This window comes from Hemicordylus capensis, chromosome 6 (assembly GCF_027244095.1).
Source record: "Hemicordylus capensis ecotype Gifberg chromosome 6, rHemCap1.1.pri, whole genome shotgun sequence".
In the NCBI taxonomy this organism is placed as follows: domain Eukaryota; kingdom Metazoa; phylum Chordata; class Lepidosauria; order Squamata; family Cordylidae; genus Hemicordylus; species Hemicordylus capensis.
In genome coordinates, this window is record NC_069662.1 from 49,817,810 (window position 1) to 49,841,316 (window position 23,507).

Below are 23,507 nucleotides of genomic sequence, written 5' to 3' on the forward strand. Positions count from 1 at the left end.
TGGTGATAAGCGCTGGTGGGACAACCATATTCATCTCCTGGTTATCCCAACATCAAAAGCCCTATTTAGACATTATGGTGCTTGTGCAAACAGGTGTTTGTACACATGTACATGTTTTTTGTATGAATAAATTGTACGTGAACTAACTTAAAAAGTGAATTTGGGTACAGGTTTTTGCAAATGTACGGTACAGAAAGGAAGAGTACTACTGTATGTGTGTTGAACATAACGTGAACACCTGCACACACATGCAGATCAATACGCAAGTTCAATGTGATGTGTGAATAGGGCTAGAGAGACCATGAAATCTGAAATCACACACGTTTTTATCAGACTTGAAAAGAAGCAAATAGTCAAGATTACCTTTAATCTGTCTTGTATTTTTTTTTTTGGAACATTATTAATACCTGTAACTCTAGCTCCACTGAAATGAATGAGAGCTGCATCATGGTACATACTCTTACACATCTCCCATTCATCTCAAAGCAGCTGGAGCCAAAGCCACAGATGTAAACACTGCCCACAAACTACAAGCTACTCTTGATTTATCTCCTATAACATTACATTTGTGTTATTATATACATGTGTATACATACAAATTTAAATGTTAGTTATGAGACTGGCTTCTACAGTCACTGGCTGGCTTACATCCACACTAAGTTACTCGTAAACAGTCACTGAAATTAGTGGGATAAGAACAGCCCTGCTGGATCAGGCACAAGGCCCATCTAGTCAAGCATCCTGTTTCACACAGTGGCCCACCAGATGCCTCTGGGGAGCCCACGGGCAAGAGGTATGTACATGCCCTCTCTCCTGCTGTTGCTCCCCTGCAAGTGGTATTGAGAGGCATTGTGTCTTTGAGGCTGGAGGTGGCCCACAGCCACCAGACTAGTAGCCATTGATAGACCTGTCCTCCATGAATTTCTCTAAGCCCCTTTTAAAGCCATCCAAGCTAGTGGTCATCACCACATCCCATGACAAAGAATTTCACAGATTATGTGCTGTGTGAAAACGGAGCATTGGTTTCACTTACCATGAAGGCTTCTTCTGGTTGCTGCAGCCACGGACATCTCATTGGGTTATCCCTCTCAGGAGCTCCAAGGCAGGACAGAATATGATTAGCTAAAACTGAAGTCCCACCTACCTGAGCCCAAGGGGGATAACTCCTCTCCAGTTCTTTCGAGCCGAGAAGCGAAATAGGCATGTACCCACGAGGGAAGGAGAGGGAAGGGAAGTATGAAAAGGAAAAAGGCAGGAGGCAAGATCAGGAAAGGAGGGTCCCAGGACTGAATACTAAGAACCCCCCAGTCCTTGCTAGAGAGTAGGTCAGAGCGCCTTAGCCGGGTGGGCTGAGATGTCCCCCGCTGCAGCAACCAGAAGAAGCCTTCACGGTAAGTGAAACCAATGCTTCGTTCTCGGTTGCTGCCAGCCAGGGACATTTCATTGGGACATACCACAGCTGACCAACACAGGCAGGAGCGGTCTGACCTATTATCGAGGAAGGACCTGTTGCAGCACCCGTCTGCCAAAGGATGCTCTGGCGGATGCATATTCGTTGATCTTATAGTGCTTCATGAAAGTCGAGGAGGAGGCCCACGTAGCAGTCTTACAGATTTCATCGACGGAGGCGTTGGTGGAGAAGGCCACAGATGTTGCTGCCACCCTTGTGGAACGTGCTACGATTGAGGCGGGTGGCCTAAGGTGTTGGGTTTTGTATGCCATCAAGATGCAGGCCTTAATCCACCTTGCAATAGTAATGGAGAACAACTGCTAACCCCATGGATCGAGGATGAAAGGAAACGAACATCGTGTTGGAGGTTCGGAATGAAGCAGAGCACTTGATTTATACCTTGAAACAACGCTGCACATCTAACTTGTGCCATCTCTTTTCTGCAGGATGGAAGGGTCAAGGACAGAAGGAACACATCCTGTGAGAGATGGAATGGGGACGCCACCTTTGGCCATAGAAAGGGGTCAGGGATGAGGCGCACCGCTTCTTCGAGGAAGATGCAGAAGGACTTATTGACAGATAGAGCCCGACATTCAGATACCCTCCTGGCTGAGGTAATGGCCACTAGAAAGGCCAATTTAAACGTAAGGATCCGAATAGGAATCATCTGGATTGGTTCAAAGGGGTGAGATTGGAGAGCACGAAGAACAATGTGCAAGTCCCAAGAGGAAAATCTATGAACTGTTGGTAGGGATAGGAGGGAGGCGCCCCTTAAGAAATGGCGAAGATCAGCGTGGGCTTGAGAGATCTGGTAATCTGTGCTGGCCAGCAGTGGGAGCAAGGAGGCCGCCTGTCGTTTCAGGGTGTTAGGACAGAGGCCTTTCTCCAGACTGTCTTGAAGGAATTGGAGGAGGTGTTGAATGGATGCCGAGCCCCGTGGAATGCAGTGGCGTGACATCCAACATAGAAACATACACCATGTGTACTGGTATACTCTCTCAGTCAAGGCTTGTCGGGATGCCAGCATGGTGTTCAAAATTGCTTCAGAGAAGCCTTTCCGCCTGAGGAGACACCACTCAGTCTCCAGGTGGCAAGACGTAACCAGGCTGGATCTGGGTGAAGGATTGGACCTTGTGAGAGCAAGTTGTGAATTGGAGGGAGTTCCCATGCAGGGGTGGTCGCCAGGTGAAGTAGTTCCAGAAACCATGGGCGTCTGGGCCAGAATGGGGCTACGAGAATGACTTCTGCCCAGAGGAGTCGAATTCTGCGGAGCACCCTTGCTAACAGTGGAGTTGGGGGAAAGGCGTATAGCAGCCCCTCTGGCCAAGGAGTTGACATGGCATCGGTTGCTGCCGCTCCTGGGCAGGGAAATCTCGACATGAAGTTGGCTAGTTTCTTGTTGGACGGAGCTGCAAAGAGGTCTAGGACTGGCATGCCCATCCTTTCTGTGATCTGTCTGAAAACTCTAGGGTGCAGACTCCACTCCCCTGGCAAGATGTCCGTGTGGCTGAGCCAGTCCACCACTACGTTGAGTTCTCCTTTCACGTGATGGGCGATTATGGATTCCAGATGGTGTTCCGCCCATGAGAGAAGGAGTGTTGCTTCCTGGTGCATGGCCCAGGATCGGGTCCCTCCCTGCTTGTTGATATAGGCCTTGGCCGCTATGTTGTCTGTCTTTATCAGTACATGGCTGGATCGAATATGCGATTCGAAGGCCAAGAGAGCTAACCAGATAGCTCGGAGTTCCCTCCAGTTGATGCTATGGGCCCTTTCCTGTGGAGACCAGAGACCTTGAGTAGACAGGTTTTGGAGGTGGGCTCCCCACCCTCGGCCGCTTGCGTCTGTGGAGATGATGACCCGGGGGGTGGGGGTCCAGGAAGGGCTTGCCACGGAGGAGGTTGCTGGATACCAACCACCACTGGAGGGAGGATCTGAGTGGAGTCGCAATGGCCAGCGTGATTCAAGACTTCCTGGCAATTGCCTTCTGATGTGGGAGAAGGAACCATTGTAGGTTGCGTAGATGGAAGTGAGCCCAAGGTACCGCATCTATCGCAGCCACCATGAGACCCAGGAGTTTCGCTAGAGAGCTTAGAGGGGCCTTTTGAGATAAGACTCGCCTGACCTTGGATTGGAGAGAGAGCAAACGGTCAGGAGTTAGCGAAGGCGTGGTCGCTGCTGTGTCTATGATGACTCCTAGGTGGCGAATTTGGGAAGAAGGAGACAGATGGCTCTTTTTGAGGTTTATTGTGAAACCATGAAGGTCCAGGGCTGAGAGAGTGGCCTAGAGATCCCTCTGGGCCTCCTGAATGGAGCGAGATTGCAGGAGCAAATCATCGAGGTAGGCAAAGTCCCGGACTCCTTGCATGCATAGGTGTGCTAGTATTGGTGCTAGGAGCTTTGTGAATACCCGTGGAGCAGAGGACAAACCGAATGGCAGGGCTGCATACTGGAAGTGACAACCTGCGTATTTGAAACAAAGGTACCTCCTGCTGTCCAGGTGGATCGGCACATGAAGGTATGCCTCCTTTAGGTCGATCAAGGCCAGGAGATAATGATGGTGCAATGCTTCCGCAATTGATCTAAGAGTTTCCATGCGGAAGCGATCCCAGCGAACTGATTTGTTTAGCTGTTTCAAGTCTAACACTGCTCTTGTGGAACTGTCCTTTTTTGGAACGGTAAACAGAATAGAATAAATCCCTCTTCCCTCCTCCATTGTGGGTACCGGTTCGACCGCCTTGATCTCCAGGAGATGATGGATGGCTTGGAGCATTCTGGAGTGCTTCTCAAGGGAACGGAACCTTGGTGTCGGGAGGAATTTGTAGGATGGAGGAGAGATTAATTCTATCCTGTAGCCGTGTCTGATGATGTCTAGGACCCATTTGTCTGAGGCGGAGGCCTCCCAGGCATGGAGAGACGCAGACAAACGCCCCACATGCCAGGTAGGCTTGCCGGCACTGTTGTTGCTGTTTGGACTTAGAGGGTGGGGTATGCTTGAATGCCCCGGAGCCTCTGAAGGACTGGTGTGGTCTGTTCCAGAAGCCTCTTTGGGTTCTGTTGTCTGTGCCCCTGAAGGAGCGAACCCTCCAAAAGGACTGAGTAGGTTGACGGTATTGAAATGGTCTGTGAAAGGAAGGCCTCTCGGAATTTTTCGGGGCAGCTGATGGCATAGCCTTCCATCTATCTTTGGTCTCTATGAGCACCTCCTGTAGGGTGGACTCCCCAAAGAGTTTAGTAGCATTGTAGGGCACCGAGGTAAGGTTGATTCTGGAGGGGGCGTCCACTTGCCAGGTCTTAAGCCATAAATGGCACCTGCCGACCACCGCAGCTGCGGAGACCCTAGTGGAGAAGCAGATAGTGTCCAGGGTTGCATCAGTCATAAATGCCTGAGCCTTTCGAATCTTTAGTAATTGCTGTCGCATGCGTACTGGGTTGGACGGGGGGTTGCTAAGTAGGTCATCCACCCATAGCAAGGAAGCCCTGGCTGCCATAGAAGCTGTCGCGGTGGCACGGGTAACTAGGACAGAATTGTCGTGTACTCTCTTGAAGGAAAACTCGGCCTTCCTGTCGCCAAGATCCTTGAGCGAGGTCTCGCCATCCTTAGGCACCAGTGACTCTGACACCAGTTGGGCGATGGAGGCATCGGTACTGGGTGTTTTGAGCATATTCGAGGCTTTCTGCTGGAAAGAATAAAATTTGTTAGCAACTGCCATGGGTCTACGGTTTGAAGCTGGTAGGAGCCATTCCTCTTTCACCACATCAGAAAAAAGGTCAGGCATGGGCAATAATATATCTTTTGCCTTTGCTCTAGGAAAGACCAAGTCTCCCTTAGTTGCCTCAGGTTCCTGTGTGGCCTTCGTCTGGAGGCCAATTGTTTTAATGATTTTTGTCATCAGAGGGGAGTAGTCTTCTACCACAAACAAGTGTTGGGAGACTGGCAAGGGCTCCTCCCCATCCCCACCTGACCATTCGCCCTCTTCCTTACCTGGTGCAGTGTAAGGGTCAGGGTGCTGAGGGCCCAGTGGGGGTTCCCTTTCATGGTCAGAGGCCTCAGATGAGTGAGGGTCTGGTCCAGCAGGGATTGTGATAACTGGGACGGTATGCTTTTTCTTGGCCTTAGCCTTTTTAGGAGTAGGGCTAACAGATGCGCTCGAAGAGGATTCAGGACTGGAAGACCTGTGCCTGGAATTGTGTTTTGCCTTCTTTGATTTAGGTTTTTTCGGTGGTCTGACTTGAAGGACCGTGTCCACTATGGCATTTTTGAACCAGGCCTGCCATTTGGGGGGAATTACTCTGGGTAGAGAGATGACTGGACTCTGGCTGGCAGCCGCTATTACAGGAACTGGGCTCTGGGATGTAGCTGCTGATTTTGAACTCTTTCCCACCTGCTGCTTAGAGGAGGAAGTGGAAGGTTGGCTGCCCCCATCCCCTTCCGCCCCACTCGTGTTACTTGCAGTTAGGTCTGATTGCTGCACCATTTCTGCCATCCTTACCTGTTGTGCCCACAGGGAGATGGCCCTTATCTCCTCCGAGGTAGGGGTGGCCAGGTTGTTGGGTGCTGCTGAAATCTGCCTTCCTCGAGAACTTCTCTTCAGCAGGCTGCCGCCGATCGCATCTCGCAGCCCGAGTGCGGGAGACACTCGGTGGTCTCCACGGCATGCAGTGAGGGAGGCCGCAGAGCGGCCGACGGCCACGCTAGCGTGGCAGGGAGCTTAGGCGGCGGAAGGGTGGCCAAGAGTGCTGCCTGCGGCGCCGCCACTGGGCTGTTGAGTGGCTTGAGAGCACCCGAAACAGCTGCCAGCGGCATGGCGGGAGAGCGACCGGGCTCCTGCTCGGAGGGCTCTGCTGCCGCTGCTGGTGCTTCCAGTTCGAGTGGCGGGCCCTGGAAAGGTCAAGAGCGGCCGGGCCTGAAGTTTTCCTGCGATGTTCCCTGGAGCATGAGAACTATCTTTCTGCCCCCAACTGACCGCTCCATAAACAGGGGAGTGAAGGGAGAGACCCGGGGGGGGGGGAGAACGGGGAACAAGAGAGAAAACAGATGGAAAACTTGGGGGGGGGGCTTGTTTAGGTAGAAGAGTGAAGAATGAGCTGAGTTTGAAGAAAAAAAGAGGAGAAATAGTGCAAAGGAGAGGCAAAAAACACTCAGGGTGCAGGAGAGAGGAAAAGGAGCTGCCTAGAGCTGCCAAGGACAGAGAGAACTGGGAAGGAGTTATCCCCCTCGGGCAGGCGGGACTTCAGTTTTAGCCAATCATATTCTGTCCTGCCTTGGAGCTCCTAAGAGGGATAACCCAATGAGATGTCCCTGGCTGGCAGCAACCGAGAAGGTACTTCTTCTTGTCGGTACTAAATTTCCCAACCTTCAGTTTCATGGGGTGACCCCTGGTTCTAGAGTTATGAGAGAGGGAGAAAATTTCTCTCAGTCTACCCTCGCCACTCCATACATAATTTTATACACTTCAATCATGTCTCCCCTTAGTCGCCTCTTTTCCAAGGTAAAGAGCCCCAGATGCTGTAGCCTAGCCTCATAAGGAAGGTGCTCCAGGCCCCTGATCATTTTGGTTGCCCTCTTCTGCACCTTTTCCAGTTCTACAATATCCTTCTTAAGATACGGTGGCCAAAGCTATACGCAGTACTCCAGATGTGGCCGCACCATAGATCTGTATAAGGGCATTATAATATTAGCATTTTTATTTTCTATCCCCCTCCTAATGATTCCTAGCATGGAATTAGCTTTTTTCACAACTGCCATGCACTGAGATGACACTTTTAATGAGCTGTCCACCACGACCCCAAGATCTCTCTCCTGGTCAGTCACCGACAGCTCAGATCCCATCAGTGTATATGTGAAGTTGGTGTTTTTTGCCCCAATGTACATCACTTTACACTTGCTTACATTGAACCGCATTTGCCATTTTGTCACCCAGTCCCCCAGTTTGGAGAGATCTTTATGGAGTTCCTCACAATCTGTTGTGGATTTCATTACCCTAAATAGTTTAGTGTCATCTGCAAATCTGGCCACTTTGCTTGTCACCCCAATAAGGGTAAGTTTACTTGTTCAATTAATTTCAATGGAATTACTCATGAGTAACTTATCTGGGTGAAAGCCAGTAACTTGGAGTAGCCTTTCTCATAACTAATAGAGAGTGAATGGGTGAGTGTGTTTGCATGCACACATACATGTGTACACACAAAATCTCTAAGGGGTAACTGAGTGGAAAATTTACAATAGAAGGTGGCCAAATTTGCAGATGACACTAAACTATTTAGCGTAGTGAAATCCAAAACAGATTGTGAAGAGTTCCAAAAGGATCTCTCCAAACTGGGTAAGTGGGCAACAAAATGGCAAATGCAGTTCAATGTAAACAAGTGTAAAGTGATGCAGACATTGGGGCAAAAACCCCTCAACTTGCCATATACACTGTTCCCATGAGAGGAGAGCTGGTCTTCTGGTAGCAAGCATAACTTGTCCCCTTAGCTAAGCAGGGTCCACCCTGGTTGCATATGAAGGGGGACTAGAAGTGTGAGCACTGTAAGATATTCTCCTCAGGGGATGGAGCCGTTCTGGGAAGAGCAGAAGGTTCCAAGTCTCCTCCCTGGCAGCATCTCCAAGATAGGGCTGAGAGAGACTCCTGCCTGCAACCTTGGAGAAGCGGCGACCAGGCTGTGTAGACCAGGGTTTCTCAACGTGTGGGTCCCCAGATGTAATTGGACTTCAACTCCCATAATCCCCAGGCCCAGTGGCCTTTGGTTGGGAATTATGGGAGTTGAAGTCCAATTACATCTGGGGACCCACACGTTGAGAATCCCTGGTGTAGAGAATACTGAGCTAGATGGACCTATGGTCTGACTCAGTATATGAAAGCTTCCTATGTCCCTATACACTGATTGGGTCTGAGCTATTGGTGACTGACCAGGAGAGAGATTTTGGGGTTGTGAAAAAGGCAAATTCCATGCTCAGGATCATCAGGAAGGAAATTGAAAATAAAAAAGCTAATATCATAATGTCCTTATACAACATTTATGGTGTTATCATGCCCTTAACCTTAGATAGTGAAGAGGAGGAGGAAGTTGGCAACCCTCCAGCAGAGCAAGAGGAGGCTAGTTCATCTGTCGGTCCGCAGGAAGACATTGAGGCAGGCCAAGTTGCAGAAGCAGACAGGAGGGGGGCGGTCAGCAGTCAGACTCATTGCTGCTAGACGTAAAAGCGAAAACGCTCCCAGGAAAGAAAGTGTATCCGCTGGCGGCGGCAGCATGATGCACAGATGCAGACATCAAGGCGAAGTGAGTGTCTCTGTAACAAGGCAGATAAACGCTGAATTTACAGCAGCTGGCTGTGGGAGGAGAAGCAATTAGCCAGGTGCTATAAATCTGTCACCAGACCACGACCAAATTGCTGGTAGCAATGTGTCATTCCTGGAGCGTTGCTGCAGCCCCAGCCTTTGACTCTGAGAGGATTCCAGCTTTGTGTTGGTTGGAGTTTCTGGCTGCTCTTGACCAACTCTTATTCCCTGCCCATCATTCTGTGGCCATCATTCCTTCCATGGAGGAGGCCTGGCACCTTGTTGGGCTCTGGACCTGTGGATATCTTGTGATCGAACTTAGTTGAAGGGGAAGTTTGAACCTGATACTTCCAGTAAAGTGTTTTCTTGTTTTTTCTTTGCAGACCGGGGAGAACTCCAAGGAGTTGCCTGTGACCCTGCCCAAGACCTCAACGAAAGCGTTGGACAGATGGACCGGAGAGGACGCCGAGGAACTTCCAACGGCTTTGACAGCGACCTTGAATCGGATACCAGACCGACAGGCTCCTGACAGGGGTGGCCACATTTGGAGTACTTTATACAGTTCTTGTCACCTCATCTCAAAAGTGGCTGAAGGGATGGCTTTAAAAGGAGCTTAGACAAATTCATGGAGGACTTCTATCAATGGCTACTAGTCTTGATGGCTACAGGCTACCTCCAGGCTCAGAAGCAGGATACCTTTAAATACCAGTATCAGAGAACCAACAGCAGGAAAGGGGGAATACCTTCATCTTTTGCCTGTGGGCTCCCCAGAGGCATCTGGTGAGTGAGTCACCATTGGGAAATGCTGTTATCCAATATATTTGTTTAATTGTCTGAGATCCAAAATGGGGCCATGTCCCCCATTGCTCTTTGGGATTGTGAAGTACCAGGAGAGAAAGCCTTTATGTATATTTCTGTACATCAGGCTTCCCCAAACTGCGGCCCTCCAGATGCTGCTGAACTACAACTCCCAGCATCCCTAGACACAATTTTTTGTGGCTGGGTATGCTGGAAGTTGTAGTTCAGCAACATCTGGAGGGCCGCAGTTTGGGGAAGCCTGCTGTACATAATTCTGTACATATATTTCTGTATGATGTCCTTGGCTAATAATGACTAGACCTCCTGCAGAGTAGGTATAGTCCTTCGAATACCAGAGAAGGACAGGGGAGTCCTGAGTGATTTTGTAATCTAAGCACACAATGGTCAATACCCAATTATCAGATTTTAATATCTACTTATACTTTTAATATGTAATATGTAATCACTTATACTTTATGCTGGTCTATATCTGTGATAAAGACTGAATGATGGGTTGATTGAACTGAATTGTCGGACATTATCTCTTCTCATGCCCTGAGGAGAGGGAAAAGTTTGAGTCTGACCTTTTGATAATCCACTCATGCTCTCTCGGTGTAGGTGGTGGACTTAAGTCTTTCAGGACAAAGGCTTTGGATTGGAAGAAGTGGACTGATGAAAAATAGTCTGACAATTGTCGCTGTCTTGAAGATGGTCCAGATCATTGATTAGGCTCATCAAATATACACAAACTATGAGCAAGACTCATGAATTTGGCCATCATTTGGAGTCTATGAACATGCTCCGTTGGGTCACCGGTCTTTTGATCAAAAGAGTTTCCCTGTCAAAGTTGTCTATTCTAGTGTGGGCCTAACAAGAGTAGTGACCTAGCGTGAAGGAGTTACATGCAGTACTCAGAGACCTCCTGACTCCCCATGAGGCAGCTGCGCCACTTGTTCTCCATCTGAGGATTGCCAATTTGAAGCTAAAGCATCTTCAGCTGTGTCTGCTCCAGAAAAGGAGGGAGGAGGACGAAGACCCTTCTCCTCCGCTCCTGATTGACTGACCTTATGCTGAAGTTTAACATACCTCTTGCCTCAGCCTGACTGACAGGCTTCAAAAAAATTAGCACTGAATACTCCCACTGAAATTAAAGGAATTTCAATTTCAATAAGACTGCTAATAAGTAACTTATTTATTTATGATTTTATATATGTATTGATCATATTTCTATACCGTACATCTATATGTTTCTATATGTACATCTATATGTTTCTATATGTACATATTTTCTATATGTACATCTCTAGGCTGTGTATAAAATTTTAAGAAATTAAAAGTTACGAATTAAAAGAGACAAAAACAATGGAATAAAATAGGTATTAAAATAAGATTTAAAATTATTAAAATTAATTCTAATTAAAAGCCTGCAAAAACAGGAGAGTCTTTAGGTTCTTCCTGAAAACAAACAGAGGAGGAGATGCTCTTGTTTCTGTGGGAAGCATATTCCAAAGCCCTGGGGCAGCCACAGAGAAAGCCCGGTCATGGGTCGCCACCAAATGAGCCGGTGGCATCCATAACCGGACCTCTCCAGAAGATCGTAACAAGCGGGAGGGTTTATGACCAAGGAGGCACTCTCTTAGATAGCCTGGACCTAAGCCATTAAGGGCTTTATAGATAAGAACCAGCACTTTGTATTTCACCCGGAAACGTAACGGCAACACTTAGTATGGATGTAAGCCAGCCAGTGATTGTAGTAGCCTGTCTTAGAATTGTAACATTTCAGTAAGTAAGTAAGAATACACTGATAACGTTTGCTTACTGGTAAGTGAGAAGAGTACACGTGTGTGTGTACACACATATATACATAAACACACTAATTTAAGTGTTATAGTTGGGATATGCTTTAGAATATGCTCCCTGCTAAAATAGGAGCATCTTCTCTGTTTGTTTTCAGGAAGACCCTTAAGATTCTCCTGTTCTCGCAAGCTTTTAATTAGAATTAATTTTAATGATTTGTTTTAATAACTGTTTTATAGTATTGTTTTTATTGTGTCATGTATTTTAATCTGTGTTGACTTTTAAATATTTAAATTTGTACACTGCCTACAGATGTACATATCAGGCAGTATTTATTTTATTTATTTATTTTATTTTTGCATTTTTATACTGCCTTTCGTTAAAAGATAGCCCAAGGCGGTTTACAAAAGTTAAAAACATACAATAAAAACATCATACTAAAAGTATAAAAACATATAAAAACAGGCATAAAACAATATAACAGATAAAAACACCCAGAAGCAGCAGTAAAAACGATTATGTAAAAGCCTGGGTAAAAAGCCAAGTCTTTACAAGCTTTCTAAAAGCCGTGATGGAGTCCGAGGAACGAATGGCCACTGGGAGAGCATTCCAGCGTCTGGGGGCAGCAACAGAGAAGGCCCTGTCCCGAGTGCACGACAGCCGGGCCTCTCTCATTGTCGGCACCCGGAGCAGGGCCCCCTCAGATGTCCTCGTCAAGCGGGCAGCAACCCTTGGGAGCAGGCGGTCCCTCAAATACCCTGGGCCCAAACCGTTTAGGGCTTTAAAGGTCAAAACCAGCACCCTGAATTGGACCCGGAAACGTACCGGTAGCCAGTGCAGCTCTTTCAAAATGGGGGTGATATGTTCCCAACAGGCAGCTCTGGATAAAACCCTCGCTGCCGCGTTTTGCACTAGCTGCAGTTTCCGGATATTCTTCAAGGGCAGCCCCACGTAGAGCGCGTTACAGTAATCCAGCCGCGACGTGACTAAGGCGTGGGTAACCGTGGCCAGATCTGCCTTCTCGAGAAAGGGACGCAGCTGGCGCACCAGCCGAAGCTGTGCAAAGGCACCCCTGGCCACCGCCTCCACCTGAGCTTCCAAAAGCAGAGCCGGGTCCAGTAGTACCCCCAAGCTGCGTACTTGCTCCTTCAAGGGGAGTGCAACCCCATTCAGAACCGGTAAAATCTCCTCATCCCGATTGGCTCTCCTACTGACCAACAGTACCTCCGTCTTATCCGGATTCAATTTCAGTTTGTTAGCCCACATCCAACCCATCACGGCCTCCAGCCCCCGATTCAGGACATCCACCGCCTCCCTAGGATCAGATGACAAGGAGAGATAGAGCTGAGTGTCATCCGCATATCGCTGACAACTCAGTCCAAATCCCTGGATGACCTCTCCCAGCGGCTTCATGTAGATGTTAAACAGCATGGGGGACAAGACCCATCCCTGCAGGACCCCACAGGCCAACGGCCACGGGGCCGAGCAGTAGTCCCCCAGCACCACCTTCTGGACCCTCCCCTCAAGAAAGGACCGGAACCACCACAATGCAGTGCCTCCGATTCCCATACTTGAGAGGCGGCCCAGAAGGATACCATGGTCGATGGTATTGAACGCCGCCGAGAGGTCCAGCAGAACCAACAGGGACACATTCCCCCTGTCTAGTTCCCAGCGTAGGTCATCCACTAGAGCGACCAAGGCAGTCTCAGTCCCATACCCGGGGTGGAAGCCAGATTGAAAAGGGTCCAGATAATCCGTATCATCCAAGACCCTCTGCAGCTGGGTCGCCACCACACGCTCCATCACCTTGCCCAAAAAGGGAAGGTTAGACACAGGTCTATAGTTGTCCAGATTGGAGGGATCAAGGGAGGGCTTTTTTAATAGAGGTCTTACCACCGCCTCCTTGAGGCATGATGGCATCCTGCCCTCCCTTAATGAAGCATTAACGATCACCTCCAGCCACCTGCCTGTCCCCTCCCTGGCAGCTTTTATTAGCCATGAAGGGCAAGGGTCAAGAGCGCACGAAGTCGCCCGCACACTGCCCAGGATCTTGTCCACATCCTCAGGCCGCACCAACCAAAAAGAATCCAAAACAACGGGACCAGATGGTACTAAAGGCACGTCTGCCGGAACTGTCAAAACTCTGGAGTCCAGGTCAGCACGGATGCAAGCGACTTTATCTGCAAAGCGACAGGCAAACCGATCACAAAGAGCTGTAGATGACTCCTCCCCCATTGTCCAGGGGGATGTGTGGAGCAAGGTTTTCACCACACGAAACAGCTCTGTTTGTCTGCACTGAGCAGACGCAATGGAGGCGGAGAAAAAGCATTTCTTCGCCACCCCCACCGCCACGGCATAGTCCCTAAAATGGGCTCTAGCCCGTGTTCGGTCGGATTCGTGACGACGACTCCTCCAGCGTCGTTCCAGCCGTCGTCTGAGTTGCTTCATCGCCCTAAGCTCTGAGGAAAACCAAGGAGCAGAACGGGCTCCTTGGGCTCCACCAAGCCGGAGAGGGTGTTTGGGGGCAACCGTGTCGACAGCCCGGGCCATCTCTCCATTCCAGAGATCAACCAAGGCCTCGACAGGGTCACCAGCTCTGGACACTGGAAACTCCCCAAGGGCCGTCTGGAATCCAAGCGGATCCATAAGCCTCCGGGGGCAGACCATTTTAATCGGCCCATCACCCCTGCAGAGGGCAGACGGAGCAGTCAAACTAAACCCCACCAGGTGATGATCTGTCCATGACAAGGGAGTGGTCTCAAAATATGTATAGTATAAAAATATACTATAGTATATAGTATAAAATAGTATAAAAATATGATTGATAGATAGATAGATAGATAAATAGATAGATAGATAGATAGGGGAGACAGGCTACTACAGCCTGTAGCATCCACACGAAGTTACTCATAAGCAGTCTTGTTGAAACTAATGCACCATTAATTTTAATGGAAATACTCAGTGCTAGTTTTCTGAAGCCTGTCAGTCAGGATGAAGGGAGGGATATGTTAAGCTTCAGCACATAGTCAGCCAATCAGGAGCAGAGAAGAAGGGTCTTCATCCTTCTCCCTCCCCTTCTGCAGCAGACACATAGCTGAGGATGTTTTGAATTCAAGCCAGCGATTCTCAGATGGGGAAAAATGGTCCAGCTGCTGTGTGGGAAGGCAGCAGGACTCCGAGTAGCCCCTGAGAGCCTTTCAAGTACTCCTAGGAACACTAGAGCCCTCTGCTCAGCTAGGGGTTGAGATCAGGAGGTGACATTCGCACCACAAAAGGGTCTGAAATAAAGTTCTAGATAGAGCCCAATGAAGCTTCATGTAGGCACAAAAATCTAACAGTGTGACTGACACAGGGACCATGAAGAAATACCAAAGACATTCTTTCCAGCAGAGCAAGTTTAATGTTGCAGCCAATAAAACTGCTATATCACCATCCATGTAAGCTGCAAAGAGGCATCTAACAGCACTTCTCGGAACTTGCGGCCACAACAGCTTCTTCCCATCCTGTTTTCTCTCCTGCCTTTCTGGCTTTAAGAGGAAGTTTAAGATGTCCTTTTCTAATTCTCTTCTAGTACCAGTGTTCAATTAGTGTCCAAATCTACAAATCCTTCAATGCATACTAATAGGCTACATAGTTGCATCTATGTGCAAATATCCTATTTTGTATATACTTTATTGCAAAACTATAAATGTAAGATCACAGAAAATATCATTAATGTGGGCACACAGATGAATTTCTCTTCTTATACACAACCTTCCATCAACTTCCTTAATAAGATTCACATTCTTACATCTGTCTATCACATATGTTCATTTCTTTAGCCCTGTTCATGCACTCTTCTATTCGTGGACTCCATGAAAATCCCGAAGAGCAAGCCCCACCTCTGGGGTGTGCATGAACCGAGGTTTGTGCACAGGTTCTGTGCCAAACCTGTTAGGACAAGGTCCAAACTGGTTCAGCATCACCAGGGGTGGAGTGGGAGGACGGGAGGCAGGTTCTTTAAAAAGGAGAGCAGGTCCTTACCTGTTCACCACCACGCCATGCAGCTTCCTGCTTGGCGCTTTCCCCAAGAACCCATGTGTGGTGCTGGCATGCACATGGATGCGTGGATGCCATTTGTATGGTCAGCATGGTGCTGCTGACACACACACACACGGAGTCCAGACATGAGCAGGTGCCATGTGTGTGTTGGCACTGTACACGGGTTCTTGAGGGGAGTGCAGTCACAGCAGAAAGCTGCATGGGGTGACAAAGAACAGGTAAGGACCTCCTCTCCTCCTTTTTAAAGATCCTGCTCACTACTCCCCACCAGCGGTGCCAAACTGGTTCAGATGTTGGCTTGGTGCCGAACCTGAGCACAAACTTCCGTTCACGCACATCCCTACAAACCTACATGCTAATAGTTTCTTTAACACCACCCCTCTGGTCTCACAATTACATCATTTGGCTGAAGAGACAAATGTACTCCTGGAGTGCACTCCATGATTAGAAATGTACTCTAATCATGCACTCCATGATTAGAACAATGGGGCACCCTAGTTTTCCAATCATGAGAAGACTCCAGAAATACAGCATTTGTCTCCTCAAATGCTATAATCATGGAGTGCAGGGTGTGTGGTTTTAACATGTCATAGTAGGCATGGGGCTTCCTATTACGCTCCTAGGTATGCTGTAACTATGTACAGTGTCCCCACTTGCATAATGCCTGAACAGGGCCATTGCCTATTCCAATGATAAACTGCCCCCCCCACCAAAGGAAAAGGGGATGGGGGAAGTTAAGTCCACTGATTGTAATATAGTAATTTGCCTTTATGCAAATTCCATCACAAGGTGGAGAGAAGGAAAAAAACCTCCCACCTCTGCCTACCCCAGTACTTGTGTGTGAAGTGTGTTTGCACGTCAAAGAGATGGCTGTCAGAGGTGAAGGGGTGGAGAACAAAGGTAAGATTAGAAGTGGGCCACTGAGCTGCTGGTACAGATCAATGGGGAAAACATTCTCCACTGAAGTCCAACACTGCATATTTGCCCACACAGGAAATGTATGGTGCACATTGGATTTACCTTTCCACCTCCTGGCTGATGCTTTAAGTTGTCAGTGGAACCGATCTTGGACTTGATGTTCTTCAGGTCTGGCATGGGGACGGGAGCTGTCTGCAAGCGGCTCTTGGCAGAAGAAGGGGATTTTGGTGGTGTGCGAACCACGGCCACTTTCTTGGGCTCCCTGTTTGGTGGAGTTGGCAGCGAGGGTGTGCGGGAGCGGCTGCCAGGGGTTCCTGGAGAGCCAGGGCTGCTATAGCCACTTCTGTCTCCAGACTTCACTGGTTCACCTACAATTTTAGATGAAAGCACGATATGTAAATCAGTATGTTAGTTGTTGAATCAAAATAACCTTTTCTACTGTTCAATAAGCATTAAGTGGTCCACACTCATCAGAGAAAGAGGTGCATCAGAGTGTGCCTCTAATGTGCGTGAAAACGTATTTCCGTTGGTTGGTCCTAGATTTCCTGGGAATCAATTTCATGCGATGACCCCTGGTTCTAGTGTTATATGAGGGAGAAAAATTTCTCTCTATCCACTTTCTCCACACCATGCATGATTTTAAAGACTTCTATCATGTCTCCCCTCAGTCGTCTTTTTCCTAAACTAAAAAGCCCCAGGTCTTGTAGGCTTGCCTCATAAGAAAGGTGCTCTTGGTTCATCTTGGTTGCCCTCTTCGGCACCCTTTCCAGTTCCACAGTGTCCTTTTTTAGATGTGGTGACCAGAATTGTATGCAGTACTCCAAGTCTGGCCACACCATAGTTTGGTATAAGGGCATTATGATAGTAGCAGTTTTATTTTTGATCCCTAGCATGGAATTGGCCTTTTTCACAGCTGCCGCACATTGAGTCGACATTTTCAACGAGCTGTCCACCACAACCCCAAGATCTCTCTCCTGGTCAGTCACCAACAGCTCAGATCCCATCAGTGTATACTTGAAGTTGGGTTTTTTTGTCCCAATGTGCATCACACTTTATACTTGCCAACACTGAACAGCATTTGTCATTTTGTCGGCCACTCCCCCAGTTTGGAGAGATCCTTTTGGAGCGCCTCACAATCCGTTTTGGATTTCACTACCCAAAAGAGTTTGGTATCATCTGCAAATTTGGCCACCTCACTGCTTGCCCCAACTTCTAGATCATTTATGAATAAATTAAAAAGCACCAGTCCGAGTACAGATCCCTGGGAGACCCCACTTCTTACTTCCCCCTTTGTGAAAACTCTCTATTTATCCCTACCCTCTGTTTCCTGTCCTTCAACCAGTTAGCAATCCACACATATACCTGTCCCCTTATCCCATGCCTGCTAAGTTTCCTCAATAGTCTTTGAAGAGGAACTTCGTCGAAAGCTTTTTGGAAGTCCAGGTATACTATGTCAACAGGATCACCTTTATCCACACACTTGCTGACACTCTCAAAGAACTCCAAAAGGTTCGTGAGGCATGATTTGCCTTTGCAGAAGCCATGCTGGTTCTCCCCCAGCAGGGCCTGTCTTCTATGTACTTTACAATTTTATCCTTGAGAATGCTTTCCATCAATTTGCCTGGAACAGACTTTAAGCTAACCGGCCTGTAATTTCCCAGATTGCCCCTGAATCCCTTTTTGAAAATCGGTGTTACATTTGCTACTTTCCAGTCTTCTGGTACAGAGCCCGATTGTAGGGATAAGTTATATATTTTTGCAAGGTGGTCGACAATTTCACACTTGAGTTCTTTATGGACTCTTGGATGGATGCCATCTGGCCCTGGCGATCTGCTAGTCTTCAATTTTTCCAGACAGTTTAGAACATCAACTCTTGTTACTTCTATCTGACTCAGTTCATTAGCCTCCATCCCCCAAAAGCCTGGTTCAAGAACAGGTATATGTTCAGTATCCTCTGCCGTAAGACAGATGCAAAGAACTCATTTAGTTTCTCTGCAACCTCCATATCCTCCTTAATAATCCCTTTCACTCCCTCATTGTCTAATGGTCCAACAGCCTCCCTGGCAGGTTTCCTGCTTCTGATATATTTAAAGAAGTTTTTGTTATTCCCCTTAATGCTTTTAGCTAAATATTCTTCAAACTCTCTTTTTGCCTCCCATATTGTCACTTTGCATTTCTTTTGCCAGAGTTTGTGTTCCTTTCTGTTCTCTTCATTTGGACAGGCCTTCCCATTTCGGAAGGAAGTCTTCTCCTTTATGGCTCCCTTGACTTTACCTGTTAGCCATGCTGGCATCCTCCTGGACTTAGTGATACCTTTTCTCCTTTTTGGTACATATTCTAACTGGGCTTCTAGTATTGTGGTTTTGAGTAAACACCATGCATTCTGGAGTGAAGTGACTCTACAGATTTCCCCTTTCAGTTTTATTTTCACCATACTCCTCATTTTAGAGAAGTTTCCTCTTCTGAAATTTAAAAGTATCTGTGTTAGACCCCCTTGGTGATTCTCTCCACGCATGTATGCTGAATTTGATCGCACTACGGTCACTGTTCGCTAAGGCAAGGTTTCTTGACCTTGGGCCCCAGATGTTGTTGGACAACTCCCAAAATCCCCAACCAAAAAGGCCATGTCCGGGGATTCTGGGAGTTGTAGTCCAACAACATCTGGGGGCCCAAGGTTAAGAAACCCTGCCCTAAGGGGTACATCGGGTGCATCCACCTTGCTGCTGGCCATCCTCTTCTTCTCTTTCCTTCAACTATTTCCCAGCATTATGGACTTCTCAAGGGAGCTGGGTTTTTGCAAAATGTGTCCGAAGTATGATAGTTTGAGCCTGGTCTTTTGTGCCTCGAATGAAGATTCTGGACTGATTTGTTCTATGATCCATTGGTTTGTTTTCCTGGCTGTCCATGGTAGTCCTCTCCAGCACCAGGGGCAAGTCACATGACTTACTCCCCCAGGCGCACACCCGCCCGAGCTTGCTTCAGTTGTATTCATCCTCTGAAATTGATGTGAGTGTTAAGACCTGGAGCTACCAGAACAGCATGTCTCTCTCTAGTACCATTAAATGACTTGCACACCATCCACAGTTACAAAACCTTAAAAAAATAATTTAGGAATATGTTCTATTGTGGCACATAGGGGATATGGAGGGAGGGAGGGAGGGAGAGAGAGAGAGAGAGAGAGAGAGATTACTATGTTTTTTGTTACCACTATTCAGCCTCATTTAAGATTTCTTTACTTCATGAGCTGAGCTTCAGTGGGTGGGGGGGCATTTTAAAATCTTGTCTCTGGGCCCACTCCAACCTTGCTATGCCCCTGTCCAGGACCAAAGTTCAAAAGCGTCAATACTTTTTCTATCTTGCTTCTTCACTCCGTAGAACCTCCCTTATAACACTTCCTTCCTTTCCTCCAGTCATCCAGAATGGATTTCCATAATGCACTCAATATGAGGCTGCCTATGAAAAGCATGCCAAAACCAGCTGATTTAAGATGAAAACGCCAGAATACTAATTGGAGCTTGCTGAACAGCACAATCAATTCCACTCTTGTTTCAACTTCATTGGCTTCCAGTTTGTTTCTAGGTTCAATTCAGAAGTGATAGTTTGGACCTTAAAAGCCCTAAGCAGTCTTGGATCATATATCAAGCCTATTTCTTTCTGTAAGTACCCATCCACACACACAGATCAATATGAGGCCTTGTTCCATGTCTTCTCACTATTGGAGTTGTGATAGGTTGACATCCAGGATAGGGCCTTTTCTGTCACAGTGCCACGGCTATGGAATGCCCATGGAATCACTATAGAATTTGAGGAAGAGGTCCACCTGCCATCACTGCTACTTCCCTCTTGGATAGGAAGCAAACATTTGGACATTTCAGAGAGCCTTTGAGGAAAATGCTGGCTAACCGATTTACTGCTATTCACCTACTCTGGTGGTTGGGTGGGTAGATAGGTAGGTGGGTGGGTGTGAATGAAAAAAAATGAGATTTGTACATTTTTTAAAAGGTACATTGTGCTGTATTTTAAACTGTATCCATCATTACTGGTAGTCACTTTGGAAATCTTTCCAAAAGAAAAGTGGGGTAAATATTATTTTAACAAACATGGTAATATTTTCCCTTCAAGAAAGTGCAATGTAAATATCATGGATTTGCCAAGGTTTTAGGTCAATGACAAATGACTAAGTCAATGACTTGTATTATTTATTTATTCATTCATTCATTTAAGGAATGGAGAGAATGGAGCATTTATTTATTTATTTACCTCTCTCAGATTTTGCTGCTGTGTTAGGGGGCCTTCTCTGCTCCTTCTTGGCAGCTGAAAGAACAAAAATAATCCTTCAAGTATAATCAGTTAAGCTATACACTTTAAAAAGAGCTATCTGCTCTCAGGTAAGCAGAAGCAACCATACAACAGTGGAACAAATATCACATTAAAAGGAAATTTTGCTTACCTACAAATTCCCGTTCTCAGTAGAAAGGTAGTTATATTTGGGATACCTTCTCTTGACTACAGGCAAGACAAGTTGCTAGGATACCAAAGGGAAGGGCAGCAAGCTAAAACCTCTCATTGTTATTAAACATAGCCTACTCAGTACATTTCTGGGGAAAACACACACACAAACACTAAAATATATTAAGGAGATCCCAGAAAGTTAGAACTTTCTAATCTCCTAGATCTCAGAACTGAGCTGCTTGGTTCAGAAACTAGGGTGGAGCAACTAACTTTTTTCTGTTGCCTCAGAGAAAGGGAAATGTTGCTTACCTGTAAATTCCCATTCTGCTGAGTTGGCTGTAGGAGCCAGTCTTTACATCTGATATGTACAAAAGCAGTGTCAGCCTTAGGGCTAGTCCCATAACCAGCAGCTTGTAGATAATGTGTGCACTGCTCTCTGACACATCATCCTGTCAAATGCTGTTTCAACCAAGAATGTCTATTTGATGTCTTTTAAAGGTTGTGCTCTGTACCCAACTGCCCTATACAAGTCCTTCAAGAGACTAATTTCTATGCCCTCAGAACTGCAGAAGCAACCACATCTTTAACAAGCTGGCAGCAATTTCCTGAGAAGCAACACATCCTAATGACCAACTGCATAGTAACAGCTTATTATAAAGGTATCTGGAATTTGTGGGTTTTGGTATATTCCTCCCAACTTCTCTGACGTAATCTCAGAGCCTTAGAAGACCCAGTGTATGCATTTCCCCACTCTTGGGATGAAGTGTGTTTGGAAAGGAGGAACATCTGTCACTTGTGGAATGTTACTTCGGATGTGAAGGAAGGACCTGGCCTCAACACCCTTCTGTCCTTATAGAAGCCACATAGGGCCTTATTGGCTGATAGAACCCCAGGCTCCAAAATCTACAGACTGAAGCGATAGCCACAAGAAACACTGCTTGAGAGTTAGCTCCTAGAGAGCCCTTCTGAATAAGTGTTCTCCATTTTTGCCACCTGATTAGCTGTCAGCAATTTTTCAGGGGGCAGCAAATTTCTAAAGATTTGGAATTTTGAGTCACTTACCACAGTTTGTTCTTTTTATATATCATGCCTCTTGAGGACAACAGTGGCTGCAGTGCTTGAAGTGCTGAAAATACTACTAGCAGGCAGCTTCTTTATTTAGTACATTTATATACCGACCCATACAAAAAAGTCCCTGGCAGTCCACAATATAAAACCATTAAAACATTAACATAATTAAAACAATTTAAAATACAATAAAAACTCTAAAACTGAAGCTTTAAAACTATAAACTAAAAGCCTGACAGTCATTTGTTTAAAATCCTCAATCATTTGTGTTTTTTAAGCGGAAAACCTCAAAGGCACTTGGAAACTATTCTACAATGTTTAAAATAAATAAATCTGGCAGCCCCCACGTGCTCTTTTGCTTTACTAAGTATACACCAGGAATTACTTCAGTTATGTCACAGAGTTTTCCATGTGCACGTAAAAATAAAAAGGGGCTGGTAGGAGTCAGCCATTGTGGAGGTTATCAGAGCTGCTACAACTCTCAGAGATGTGGCAATAAGCAGAAGCAGCAGCAAAGTCAGATTGCCGCCGCCACTTTGCAGTAATCCCTCAAAATTCTTTAGGCATTTTCTAGGAATTATTACACTTGTTTAGCCCTCCCCACAATACCAAATTGGGTAGAACCCTCTCAAGAAATCAAAATCCATCAAAATTGCTGCTTTATTTGCATTCAGTTCAGCGATAGATAGATAGATAGATAGATAGATAGATAGATAGATAGATAGATAGATAGATAGATTTTAGGCAAAGGCATCAGCTATTTACACTGCAGAGGTGAGTGGGGCAGCTCTGGGTGTCAACGATATAGGAGGTCTGGACATCTAGGCAAAAAGAAAGGCCTTTTTGTGCTACTGCTTTGCTGTTATGGAATAAACTGTAGTGATGTTTAAAGCTGTACTGGCCTTTCCTAGATGATGTCAAACCCACCTCTTCTTAAAAGACCACAGGTATTAGTAGAGTTTCAGCTCATGGCTGTTAAAGGAGCTTCTGATTCTGTGGAGGCATGCCACTGCTATAGAGAATGCTGTTTTCAGTCATTGTCTTTTGGGAATGTGCACAAATCTATTTTTTTTTATTTGATTTGTGTCCAAAACAAATCACCCCTGATTTGTTTTGTATCCAAATCTACCCCCTCCAAATCACCCCCGATTCAATTTGTATTTGCTTCAATTCAATTTGGATTCGGACCGATTCAGATCATTTAACAAGGTCCTAGGGGCACCAAATCTGGGTGGTGGGTAGGTCCCAATGGGTGCCACCTAAAACCCAAATTTCAAGGCAGTAGGACACTTGGTTGATTTTTAATGAATTTGTTTATCTTTTATTGATTTTGAACATTTCTGCCATAGGAAACAATGGGGATTTGAAGTTGACATCACTAACCCTAAAACGGATCCCCAGCTTTCATTTAAAAAAAAAAAAGCTAAGCTCTAGCTCTTGTAGAAGTGGAGTTATGGAGCAAAATGTGCAGTCACTTTTCAAGTGTTTGGATTCTTTGGTGTATAATAACTTTTCCTCATAATGAATCCCTATGAGGATTCAATGCACACCTGCATTTCTTCTGTTCATTTTGACTGTCACTGCAAAGTGCCAACTGTCAACTACCATGTGCCAACTACACACACACACACACCTCTGCAAGGCAGTAGGTACTCATTTTAATTTTTAGGAATATTTAAATGTTTAGATTCGTTGGTGTCTAATAA

The 23,507-nt window shown here is 46.5% G+C and overlaps 1 protein-coding gene across 13 annotated transcripts in view; it reads right to left on the reverse strand.

Annotated features, from left to right (window-relative positions):
- Positions 1-23,507, reverse strand: part of LOC128330410 (microtubule-associated protein tau-like) — a 167,752-nt gene that overhangs the window by 37,577 nt on the left and 106,668 nt on the right. For all 13 annotated transcript variants that reach the window (XM_053263264.1, XM_053263270.1, XM_053263263.1 and 10 more), the window contains 2 exons: positions 20,542-20,595; positions 16,384-16,649 (listed from right to left, as the gene is read on the reverse strand). In XM_053263264.1, the coding sequence (XP_053119239.1) occupies positions 16,384-16,649; positions 20,542-20,595 (320 nt within the window). The remainder of the gene's footprint in view (positions 1-16,383; positions 16,650-20,541; positions 20,596-23,507) is intronic.